The sequence below is a fragment of the Planococcus citri genome, chromosome 2 (assembly GCF_950023065.1).
Source record: "Planococcus citri chromosome 2, ihPlaCitr1.1, whole genome shotgun sequence".
In the NCBI taxonomy this organism is placed as follows: Eukaryota; Metazoa; Arthropoda; class Insecta; order Hemiptera; family Pseudococcidae; genus Planococcus; species Planococcus citri.
In genome coordinates this window covers 22,304,240-22,316,680 of record NC_088678.1, presented here as the reverse complement: position 1 = coordinate 22,316,680, position 12,441 = coordinate 22,304,240, and the positions used below count along the sequence as shown (strand labels likewise).

General features: G+C 34.7%; 1 protein-coding gene across 10 annotated transcripts in view; it reads right to left on the bottom strand.

Annotated features, from left to right (window-relative positions):
* Glut1 (Glucose transporter 1) overlaps window positions 1-12,441 on the bottom strand; it is a 228,417-nt gene that overhangs the window by 122,201 nt on the left and 93,775 nt on the right. Inside the window, exon 1 of one of the 10 annotated variants that reach the window (XM_065349111.1) lies at window positions 11,559-11,583. The exons of the other annotated variants lie outside the window; for them this stretch is intronic. Within the exon in view, the coding sequence (XP_065205183.1) occupies window positions 11,559-11,568 (10 nt within the window). The 5' untranslated portion in view covers window positions 11,569-11,583. Of the gene's footprint in view, window positions 1-11,558; window positions 11,584-12,441 lie in introns of those variants that run through there. 10 annotated transcript variants of the gene reach the window in all.

Genomic DNA, 12,441 nt, shown 5'->3' with positions numbered 1-12,441 from the left:
ATTTCGTTCGTAAAAGATTTTATTTTTTCAGTTATTCCTCTCGAGGGTGGGTCAGCTGATCAGTGATCACAGAAGAAAATTTTGAATCGAAATCAATAGAAACGGAATTCGAAAATTTGTGTCTGTACTGATTGAAAGGACCACTCCGAGTGTAAGTGTTGGATTTATTTTCCAAACGCTCTACTAGAGGCTCCCAGAGTTGCTCGAAATCATCACAATTGATTTAGGAAATCTGAAATACTACATATATACAAAATTTCAGCGCCCATATAAATTTATTCAAAATTTTCATTTAGGAAAATAAGCCCAAACATGAAATTTAAAAAATTCGTCAAAAATTGCACGAAACATGAAATTCAGCACCTGAAAATTGGCCTGATGGTGCATTTTTGGATGCTCTTTCGATTTTTGTTCGTCAAGTCTAAAAAAAAATGTTCTCACGATTATCTTAAATCTATGAGACCTTTCCCTCCAGCGCAGCAGGCTCCAACACGACTCAAAAGTATGCATGCCAAATCAGCAGAAACTTCAGATATTGAAAAAAGGAAGTGTAATTAGTTGTTTGGGATTCCAATAGGACTGTTTCAAATTCATTTGTGTGCTAAATAGTTGACTTAAACAGAAGTTAAACTTTTTCAGCAAACTAGTTGAGGATCTTAGGAAGAGAGAAATTGCTTTTAATCAATAAGTGCATATTTATGTACTATATAGGTTAGCTTGAAAATCGTGATACATATCAAATTATTAGGATTCTAGCTTAATTTAGATGACCTTTTCTACTTCGAGAATATCCTCGCATGCAAATTCCTCTAGTATATTTACAACTACGCTTCACACTCTCCTAAATAAATATTCTTTCGAAAATCCACTCTCACATATTTCAGCAAATAAAGCGAAAAATCCCTAGAAATCTATTTGCATCTGTTTTCTCGTAAGTTGCAGCAGCAAAAGCACAGCAATAGCAATAGTTTACATGTTGGTACCTACGTAGATCTCTAGTAGTCGTACATTTCGTTCGTCTGTGACAACAAAATCCCACCAACTAAATACGCATGAAATTCGAGAATATTTTTCTTCTTCAAATTTACGACAATTGCACATCTCCCACAGAGAATTCGCATTCGCAACGGTAAAATACGTGAGACGGTAATTACCGTATAAATCGTTATTCTAGCTCAGTTCTCGAAAAGCGCGTCTAATTTGAATTCAGAATTCGTCCCATGGTTGTTTTTTTTTTTGCGGCTGCACAGAGGGAAAAAAATCATCTCTCGAGTTGAAATTCTGTATAGCAAATCCATCAGCCAAGGTCGACTGCGATGCTTTTGTCCTTTTGCATGCATGTAGGTACGGAGGGGAAGACCGGGTATGTAGGGAAATTCGCAATAATTTGACTCCGTGACATGATACAATAAAAAAAATTTCTATTTTGTGCTCGCACTGGTGCCACATTCTCCCATCAAATTTCATTCAAATTGATCAATTTTTGTCCAACTTATGCCCAAATAATGCGTAAATTATTGTTGTTTTTGTGATTCAGAATTTCATTAGGATTAAAGCCATCCAAAGATTTCAAATTCGAAGTCTATTTATCTGTCCCCAGAAATAACCCACTGGTCTCTTTCTGTACTGCAAAAACAAAATTTACAGAAAAAAGATATTCCCATTTGCCCTGGCTGGAATTTTGAAAAAAACCCTAAACAATTACAGATGACTTGAAAATTCCTTTAAGAGCTTTCAACCCATAAAAAGTCACGAATTGATATCGTAAGAAGGAATCCCCAATGTCAAACCCGGACTTCCTCTATGCTTCGAATAGTGGCAGGCTTGAGAGGTGCACAATATACATTGTAACTGTAACGCGATTTCATTCTTATCCTCAAGGACTCGTTCAGCGGCGCGTACATACACGTACATAGGGAACCGTGAGCGAATTCGTGTAAATTACATATATATCTAGATTCGCGATGATATTTCCGTCATAAAAATCGACCAAGCGTCAGATTACGGCAAATAGACGAATTTACATTTACGCGGCGCAGCACGCTAAGTAAAAACAATAAATCTTTCAGCGAAATCATTACGGTAGCATTCCATTCGAATGTCGTTTACATTTAGGCTTGTTCACCTGTTAATATGTCGTTGGTACGAAAATTTATTCTCTTCGTTCGAATTTACATAACCGAACACATTTATACAAGCCATGATAATGGTACACAAATGTTATATATTTGTATAGACGATGGTAAAGCTCTTGGGTAGCGGAGCGGAGCTGAGGTCTTCGATTCGGTTGGTACTTTTTTTTCATCATCCGAATGTTTTGTTTTTGTTTGGTTGTTTTTTGCCAACTACTAAAACTTCACTATATAATATGTACATGGTACACATACGTGTCCTATATCTAATAGAGTACAAATGCGACGACAGACATTTGTGTTTTTGTCCAGACACATTACACGATAGAGAGTTGACCGACATCGATGAGGTGTTTGGAGCAGGGGTTTGTAGCAAAAACAATTCGAGATGTACATTTAAATTACATTAACTCGGGATTCGATTCGAATGTAAGACAGATGAATCTCGTACTACGGGATCGTATTACGTTTACATGTTCCAAATTACAATGCCCTGTGGTCATCAAGTTGTATATCCTCTCACTTACGTACGAAAAATTGATAGGTAGGTACCATAGGTAAATGTATGTAGGATTGCGGAGTTAAAGGTCAAAGGTTGATGTATATGCAAGAACATGCACTCGGTCGTTTTATTTTAGAATGACTTCCTCCACCTTGCTCTTTTTTTGCGATTGTAATGGTGCAAACATTTTCAATCGAAGAATTTAATTGATTATTTGTAGATGATTTGTTTGATGAACCAGGTGATTGTTAATTTGACTCTGATTCTGAGCCATCAGAATTTTTTTTTGTTTTCGACTCAACATCGACACTCTCAAAATTGTCTAAAAAGGGAGGTACATTTGATCAAGCAGAAAAATAACACGTTCAAACAGAGGGTTAAGGGTTAGATAGCTCAACAGGCAAAATTTCAGGAGCTGAATTAAGCACATTAGGAACCTCAAAAACATTGTGAATCTGCGATTTTCTATTTTGGATGGACTGAATGAACTAAAAATAATTCAAAACTTGATAAAAATAGATAATAAATTTGAAAAAAATTCTCAAAATATTCTAAAATTTGTCAAAAGTTACAAAAAGACGTGAAAACGCTTTAAAAACAATTTTTATAATTTTATTTTCAAATTATTTGAGTTCAGTGAGGTATTTAAAAAAACGATTGTCAAGTTGAGTGACATTGTTTTTTTATTAAGGACAAAAATGATCTGAATAAATGTGTAAAATTTTTAAAATTAAATACATTAATTTTGAAGCAAATTTTATAAGTTGTTTTTCCAACAGTACATTCAGTTTTTCAAAAAAATTGATACTTGTAACCGTTCTTGAAAGAATAAATCTGACATATTGTGATGAGCAGGTATGCCCTCACCACCTGGTAGTTATTCTCGTAATTTCCCCTTGATAGATACTTCTATAAATACGTTTCTCTAGCAGAGTCTGCGCTTTATATATATCTGTATACTAGAAGTACATAGGTTGAATTTCTGTTCTCACCAGACAATTTTTGAGCACAAGTTGAGGCTCTTAAAACATGGTCTTCACTTGGTCTTACAATGTCGCGATAGTTTGTTCCTCGTCAAAATGGTGATGTGTTAGTTACTCTTACACAGAAGATGTATAAGAGCAAGGGCCGACACCCTAGTCCTTCCTTTTCTGTTTAATCCAGTTTTAGCATGGTAATTAGTGTTTTTCTAACATGATTATTGATTAATAATTTTGTTTATTGATCATGGTTCTTTTGAATACACCCTGATTAATCTGGACATGGGGAGTATTTCTCATCTTTACATCAAACCTCTAGTAATACATTCCTATCAAAGCTGAAAATGGTACTCACTAATAGAGGGTAACTACTGTACCTGTACTGTAAATTCCCACTGCTCACTAGTAGCTGGTATCAAGTTGACAAAAAATTCACACCAGTTCACATTGTAGCTGGTAGCATGTTGTATGTTGTATGCACAGTGGGTGTACCAGCATTACATCATCATTGCCAACAATCACTGTCAAATGTCAATCACACGCATCTACAACAGGTGCCAAAATGTAACTCCTCCCACTGGCCACTTTCCCATTATCAATTTTTGGGGTGCATGCGCAGACTAAGTGCAAAAGCAATTGGGTTGTGCTCACTGCTACTGCTACTACGTTACCTTAATGCCAAATCCAAGTATGTCCATCCAAAAAAACATTGTCGTTTTGCGTCACTGATAAGACTCTGGGAAGCCCTGAATTGAAAAATTTGCATCTGAGTAAGTACAGTTAAAATGCACCATGGAAGATGCACGAAACCAACCGATGTTCAATCAGAACTCAACGAACCCTTCCGAGTATATCCAAACCTTATCAGTGATGTGTAAAGTCGTACTTTTTTTGTATGGACATACTCGGATTTGGCATTAAGGTAACAACTATCTATACCAGAAACTAGCGGGTTCACCAGTATTTTAACCAGATACCAGTTAGTGTGTAGTGTAACCGTTTTCAGCTCTGATTCCCATCATCACACCTAGTATGAGTGTATGCTTAGGAAAGAGATGTAGAGAAAAATTGTGCTGTATTTTCAGTCGCATAAGCGATAGAAATTTGTTCTGCCTCTAGTCAACATTAGAAATAGTTCTGTAATATGACCTCTAGCAGATTAATTCTCTTAGAACTTCGTGTCGAAAGAGAAACGCTAGAGAAACCAGTCATTTGGCGACTCCCAATGTGTAAGCATTGGCATATCAGTGTTCTGGAGATGAGATAGGCTTGCACCTATTCTCAACAAGCTGCGTAAGTCCAGTCAAATTTCAAAATATGAACTGGTGAAGATTGATCAAGTGGTCTATTTCAAAATAGACCGTGTTCCAGTTATGCTGACTGAGAAGTCAAATGCACTCGGGTGCTTAGTTATTACGTAAAACTTCAAGTTCATCCTTATTTAAATTCTCTTTCAAAAGAGTAACATAGATGGACCTTCCCACATCCGTTTATTGTTCCCATTCCCCATGGTGATGTGCTTTAGCACTCCTCTAGGCATTTAAAATGCTATCTCTCAACTTTACATAATACTGTACAGGTCAGTATAATTAGCTTGAGTAAGTTACTACTCTGTACTTGATTTATGAACAATAAATGATGCAAAGTATAACTGAAGACTTTTCTTATTTCATAAGGTAAATGTCTGTGTTGTGTATTTCATAAATAATACAATCAGTGCCCAAAAAGTAGGTAACGAGGTGGTGAGTCGCCAGGTATCCACAAAGCTTATAGAAGCTAGGTACTGCTCGGCCTCAAGTAGGTAGCTAGCATCTGTGACAAGTTCTGCACTTTGAGAAGTGCTTAAAATACACATTCAGATGTGCGGGAAAGTTCTATCACCACAGAGATAGGAAAAATGTACAGTGTCCAGGTAAGTGTAAGGCAATTAATTATAAATAGATTGTAATTAATTGAGACAGATAAGATAGGGTAAAGTACACCTAGTATTAGTGGTTGTATAGGTGATACCTATTTTACTTTAGAAGAAAGACAAATTTATCATGTTCTTAGTAAGTTTTAAGCAGGGATGCTAATGATATTAAATATCAAGATACTTAGTTAAATTGATTCATTGAATAAATGAGCTATTGCGATTATCATTATATCAAGATACTAACAACTTGCAATCTTTTCTGCAAAAATTGCTAAACTGAATACAAAAAATCAGACACTGCGCATGTCAAAACTATGGGTGGAGTTTACTTCCAAAAGTCAACAACCTCCCTCCAGTTTTAGCGTAAATTTCTCATTGCAAACTAGCAATCCTTACAGAAAAGATCGCAAGTTGTTGGTATTGTGATATCACAATAATTGCAATAAATGGAGAAAGTTAATTGATTAGCAATCGATAGCATCAGCGGCATCCCTGGTTTTAAGTAGTTTTCACACCTAATAAATACTTCCACTAAAACTTGGTAATTATTAGTGTGCGAGTCATTGTCATGTGAGCCATAGCTTGCATGACATTATAGAATAATCTTGTATGTAATTATTTTATATGTATCTCTACTTGGTATATCTTTAATAAAATCGTATTGAAAGGCGTTAAGATGTGTTTTTATTTGAAGAACTGAGAATGTGTATATGGTGAGCTGGTATTATCTGAACTCTCCCAATACGAGCAAGTCTGGGATGAGAGGAAAATATTCACCCCCTAGCGAATATTTCTCGGTCGATTCCTTAAGGAAAGAATTATTACTCTTACAACCATTTCTGATCATGCCACATTTAACCATATCAAAATTTATCAAAAGCCTGTGTTCCCAATAAGGCCACTAAAAATAAATTTGTCATTTTTTTAAAAGCAAAGTGCTTAGTCCAAAAATTATCTTCAAATTAAAGTGATCTTATTAGAAGCATCTAACTTCATGAATATTACTTCAGTCACTTGAAACATCAAAACAATGACACAAAAATTATTCGAAAGGCTAAAAAATTAATATGAGTGTAATTAAAATGTAACAAAAATTGTGCAAAATATCACAATAATTTGTTGAAATGGCTTAAACAGCCATAAGAATGGAAAAAAAATTGCTCAACAGACAAAAAAACTAAGAAAAATATCCCAGACTCATTAAAACTACACAAAAATGATGTAAAAACTATCAAAAAAATAAATAAAAATTGAAACATTCAAGGAAAAATAATTCAACATGAATGAAAATTGCTGAAAATAACATTAAAGCAAATGTAATATTAAAAGTCCAAAATATCATGAAGTTTGCTTAAAATTTCAATAAAACGTATGCTACTTATTATACCTACCAAAACAAAAAAAAAAAAAAAACTGAAAAAATGCGAAAGTTGCTAAACACTTAGTTTTTGCAAAATATACCTATTTGTATTACAAAAAAAAAAACGAGATTTTTCTAATTCGTCAACAATGTATCGCAGCATTTGAAAGAACTAATTTTACTTGATTTTTACAAAGTATGACAGTGACACATTTACCATGTAATTTTAGCTAATTTTCCCTTCTTCAATTTTTCATTGATTGTCAAAAAAATTTTTATCAACTTTTTACTTTTCTTTAATTTATCTTCTTTCAGTGTTTTTCAAACAATTTCAATACACAATTTTTTTGAATTTTCGAGTAGATATTCCAAATCTAATGATCAAAAATCCACAAAGTAGATATTCCAGAAGACAATTCCATCGGCAATGAACTGTTCTAAATCATGAAGTGGGCATTCTAAAAAAAAAATAAAAAATAGAATCAAAGTCAATGTCCGTTACTCTCGCTTCCTTCCCCTCTTCAACAACATTCCCCTTCTTCTTCTATTTTCTTAAGCTTCCATTTGGATCGAGATATTTATTTGACATTTATTTTCTGTGATGATCGTAAAATAATATTGGTTGATTCAGATTATTTTCATGCTAATTTCAATTAGTTCTGTAAACACGAATTTTGAAAATATTTTGAAGAGACTTCGGATACTTTTTTTTTTTAATTCAACATCCGTATCAACTTTCATCCTGCAATTTTTTTAACCAAGAGTTTTTTAAATTCAGAAAAACACGCCGAATGAAAATGTTGAGCATCTGACACCAAAAAAATGACCTCTATCGAAAAAAAACCTCTCTAATATCACACTCAAGATAAGATTTACAAGTTTTTGGGCTCAACACTTAAAAACCAAATTAAACCCACGAAGGTAGAAAAAACCACCAGCTTATTACGACTATAAAACTGGTAGGTAGAGGTAGATGAATAAAAGAAGCGAAAAAAACAACATCGAGTAGCTTGAAGAGTATAATAGCTGCAGAATTAACGTATAATTACTCGTAGTTATGTTACCTACCAACCTTACACAAGAATTACACAATCGTCGCGTAATCAGTTCATTAAATTTAATTTGAAAACAAGGCGGCGGCTAGGCGACGCACACAGGGCTACAGTACAGATCGTTGGCGTACAGAAAATCGCTATTCGGGGCAAAAAGTATCATACCATAGTACACACACACAATAACAAATACTTTACTCGGCGATGGAGTAAAACAATCCTATTCTGTATAAAATCGTACACTCGGTGAATAGATAAACTTGAAAACTACACGCGGATAAATTCGAGAATAAATTTATCATCGAAACGACTCCGGAGATGGTAAAAGAAACACAGAAAGTGGCCAAATCGAACTAACTCGATTTCGAATACTCGTATAGATAAACGAGTTTCTAATTGCGCGACACAAGAGCGATAATTTTAGTACCACTTGTAGTAAACAGAATAATTCCAGTAGGTACTCAGTATCTTAGCTATAGGTACATAGAATGTTAATCCAAAAGAGGAAATTTTGCCTAACGCGCAACTTTCGATTTTATACCTTCGTGGATGAGCGAATCGCTCGGTGATTACGTAAGTACGTATATTCGCGCTCGCGAGAAAAAAAAATGTAAAACGACCAAAAAAAAAAAAACACAGAAAGGGTGAAAAAAGAGCGATGAATAAGAGAGGTTAGTATAAGAAAAACAATCCGGCGATTTACAACGACGACCAGAAAAGCTAGCGAGAAAAAAAAAGCTCGACAACGGTTTGAAAATATGCTAACAACGCTTAAAAGAAGCCAAACAAAACAAAACACCGTTTATTTGAATTTTTATCCGCAATTATAAATAAATTTCGGTTCGACGACGAATCGAGTTACGATACGAGAACGGAATCGACACGAAAATTAGTCCGGGAAAGCTACGGTGCCGGTACGATGAAAAATATTATTGATACAACAACGATGAAAATACCCGTAACTTTTCATACCTGTAGAGGAAATAATTGCGAAAATGGCAATACACAACGATGCGTTTTAGGGAGTTATTTGCAATAAAATACACATCTATGGCGGCTATATTAGGTAAACTTACGCTGCCGTTGATTTTTCCGGTGCTTTTTTTCAATTGCTGTAGCGTGCTCGTACGCTATTAAACCGAAAGATAAATATTCATTTAAGCGTTAAAAAGCCCGAGCCAGGGTTCCGAACTTTTACTACCGAAATTGTGCAGTAGGTACTATCAAATCAATGATATTAAACGGCGACATTTTGCAGATTAAAATAGCATTTACGTATTCTTAAACGCAAGCGGAGAAATTGCGTAAACTTTCGAATTTTCACGCAGCAGCTTCTTTTCATTGTGTTGTCTCGAAATTTTATACAAGAGAATATTATTATTATTGTTGATAAATTATTCGTTGTTTTATTCTTAATTTAATCTTGTTAATTTGATTAATGGTTTCGGGAACGTTCTAACAAATTAGCTAAGCATAATCAATTCTCCTTCTATGTAGTTGGTTTTTGCGAAAAATTCAAATATAGCAGAAACAATAACGAATTATGAATCCAAATTCGTAGGTATATATCTACGAAACAAACTCTAGGAAGGTACCTAAATTATGGTAAAGTTGTAGGAGGAGGGGCGAAGGGTATATAATTGCGAGGTAATGGTGACATTTTCTTCTTAAAACCAGGCATTACATGAGAAGGTAAACACTCAAAACACCAAAAACTGAAAAAACTAATTACCTAGATTGATTGATTTTGGACGAAAATTGTAGCTTAAACTGAAACTCAAAATTCTATTATTCGGGGGGCCCGCATAAGGAACACTTGCGCCCCCCTGTCAATTATCCGGGACAACGTTTTTCTTAAAGGGGGAACTCTAAGAAACATTTTAGCCCTTGTCCTCAACAAAAAAAGTGGCCCTACTTACAAAATGGCGGCCATTTTGATTGACAAGTCAGCCGAAATCGCAGATTTTGCGTTTCAACATATGACTAGCTTAAAATTTTTTAAACTGTACAAAGGTAGATCGAAAGAGCAGGCAAAAATTCATCACCTGTCAAAATTTCAAGTGCAAAAGTGCCTTTTTCGATTTTTGGCGAATTTTCAAAAATCAAATTTTGGCCAAAATGTGAGAAAAAATCAAAATTTTACCAAATTGACCTAGAAAGCTGAAATTTGGGATATACCCTATTTTTGACCTGCCAAATCGATTGAAAACTGTTTCAAACCGTTTTGAGCAGTTTTGGAGCCTCCAGCAGATTTTCAAAACTCGAAATATCCACAAAATTTCATCAAAAATGGATTTGGACAGCCGAAATTAACTCTGCAAAGTAATTTCAATAAGCTATGAAGTCGACTGCGGGTGACTTTCAAGTCGTTTTGGAGCCTCCAGTGATTTTTTGAAAATTACTGGAGCCTCCAGTGGATTTTTGAAACTCGAAATTCCCACAAAATTTCATGAAATGGAGTTGGAAAGCCGAAATTAATTCTGCAAACCAATTTCAAGTATGTAGTTTTGGGGCCTCCAGTGAATTTTTGAAACTCATTTCATCAAATGGGGTTAGTAAGCCGAAATTTACTCTGCAAACTAATTTCAATACAATAATATGAAGTCGACTGCATGGTGGTTTCAAGTGGTTTTGAAGCTTACAGCTACTTCTTGAAAATTTCTGTTCTGCTAAAAACGCCATGAAACCTTTCATGAAGTCACTGGAGGCTCCAAAATTACTTGAACCCACCTGAAGTCGTCTTCAGAGGGTGTTAAAATTGGAGTGCATAGTTCATTTCAGCTTTCCATCTCCATTTTGATAAAATTTTGGGGAAGTTTCAAATTTCCAAAAGTCACTGGAGGCTCCAGTAATTTTCAAAAAATCGCTGGAGGCTCCAAAACGACTTGAAAGTCACCTGCAGTCAACTTCACAGCATATTGAAATCAGTTTGCAGAATTAATTTCGGCGTTCCAACTCCATTTTTGATGAAATTTTTCTTAATTTGAGAAAATTCCACATTTGAAACTTCCATTGGAAAATTTTCGGCAACTCTCCCCTTCTCTCTTCCTGAAAACCCTCTAGTCTTGTTCCTATTTGACGTATTTTTTGCAAACTTGAAGAAAAAAAGCAAAAACAAAATTCAATTGCGCAACTATAATTCAAGTATCCAAACCTGAAAAAAAAACAGCTGGGGGAGAGGAGATTTCTGAAGGGGGCGGGAGTGGATAAAATTTTGAGGGCCCCATTCGGTGCATCTGCCAGGGGTCTTCAATCTACCCAGTCCGCGTCTGTTTCACACATTTTGAAGAATATTCCAATTAAAAATATTGTGATATAAAAATTAATCTTCTACATTCACAATGTTTTTTTTTTGCAGGGGGTGATAAGGGGTAAGGGAGAGAAAATGCGTGTATATTGATGAAATATCGCCATGCATATCGATTACATGGTTTACGAAGTCGCTGAATCCGAATCTGAGGTTATTCTTTCGTTTAAGTGAATCTTCGTCTTAAATCTATGGTAAAAATCGTTCGTTTTTTAGAAACTAAATACGTACAGAAAAAAGGCTGATTCAAATTTTCGATGATTTTTAGTGGAAATGAAAATCCTAAATTGAGTCCAAAATGATTACTTACTACATTCCATTAGTTTAACAGATGGTTTAGCTCTATCTTAGGTATATTATTGTAGCAGCATATTTGTATTTTGCTTACCTGCAACAAAAAAATAAACAAAGGAAGTTAGATTGGAGGTAATCAGTTGGTTTGTTGGTATAAGATGTTGAAAGAATTATTTTTATATAACATAAAAATAACGATATCACTTTATGTTGAGTGCAAAACATTTTGAAATTTGAAATTTCCCCAAAATTTCATCAAATGGGTTTAGCAAGCCGAAATTTACTCTGCAAACTAATTTTAATACAATAATATGAAGTCGACTGCATGGTGGTTTCAAGTGATTTTGAAACTTCCAGCTACTTTTTGGAAAGTTCAATTCTCTTAAAAACGCCATGAAACCTTTCGAAAAGTCACTGGAGGCTCCAAAATTACTTAAACTGACCTGAAGTCGACTTCATACCGTATTGAAATAAGTTTGCAAAATTAATTTCGGCTTTCCAACTCCATTTGATGAAATTTCGTGGAAACTCAGAGTTTCAAAAATAGACTGGAGGCTCCAGTAATTTTCAAAAAATCGCTGGAGGCTCCAAAACAACTTGAAATTTACCTGCATTCGATTTCACAGCGTATTGAAATTAGTTTGCAGAATTAATTTCGGCTTTCCAACTCCATTTGATGAAATTTCGTGGAAATTCAGAGTTTCAAAAATAGACTGGAGGCTCCAGTAATTTTCAAAAAATCGCTGGAGGCTCCAAAACAACTTGAAATTTACCTGCATTCGATTTCACAGCGTATTGAAATTAGTTTGCAGAATTAATTTCGGCTTTCCAACTCCATTTGATGAAATTTCGTGGAAATTCAGAGTTTCAAAAATAGACTGGAGGCTCCAGTAATTTTC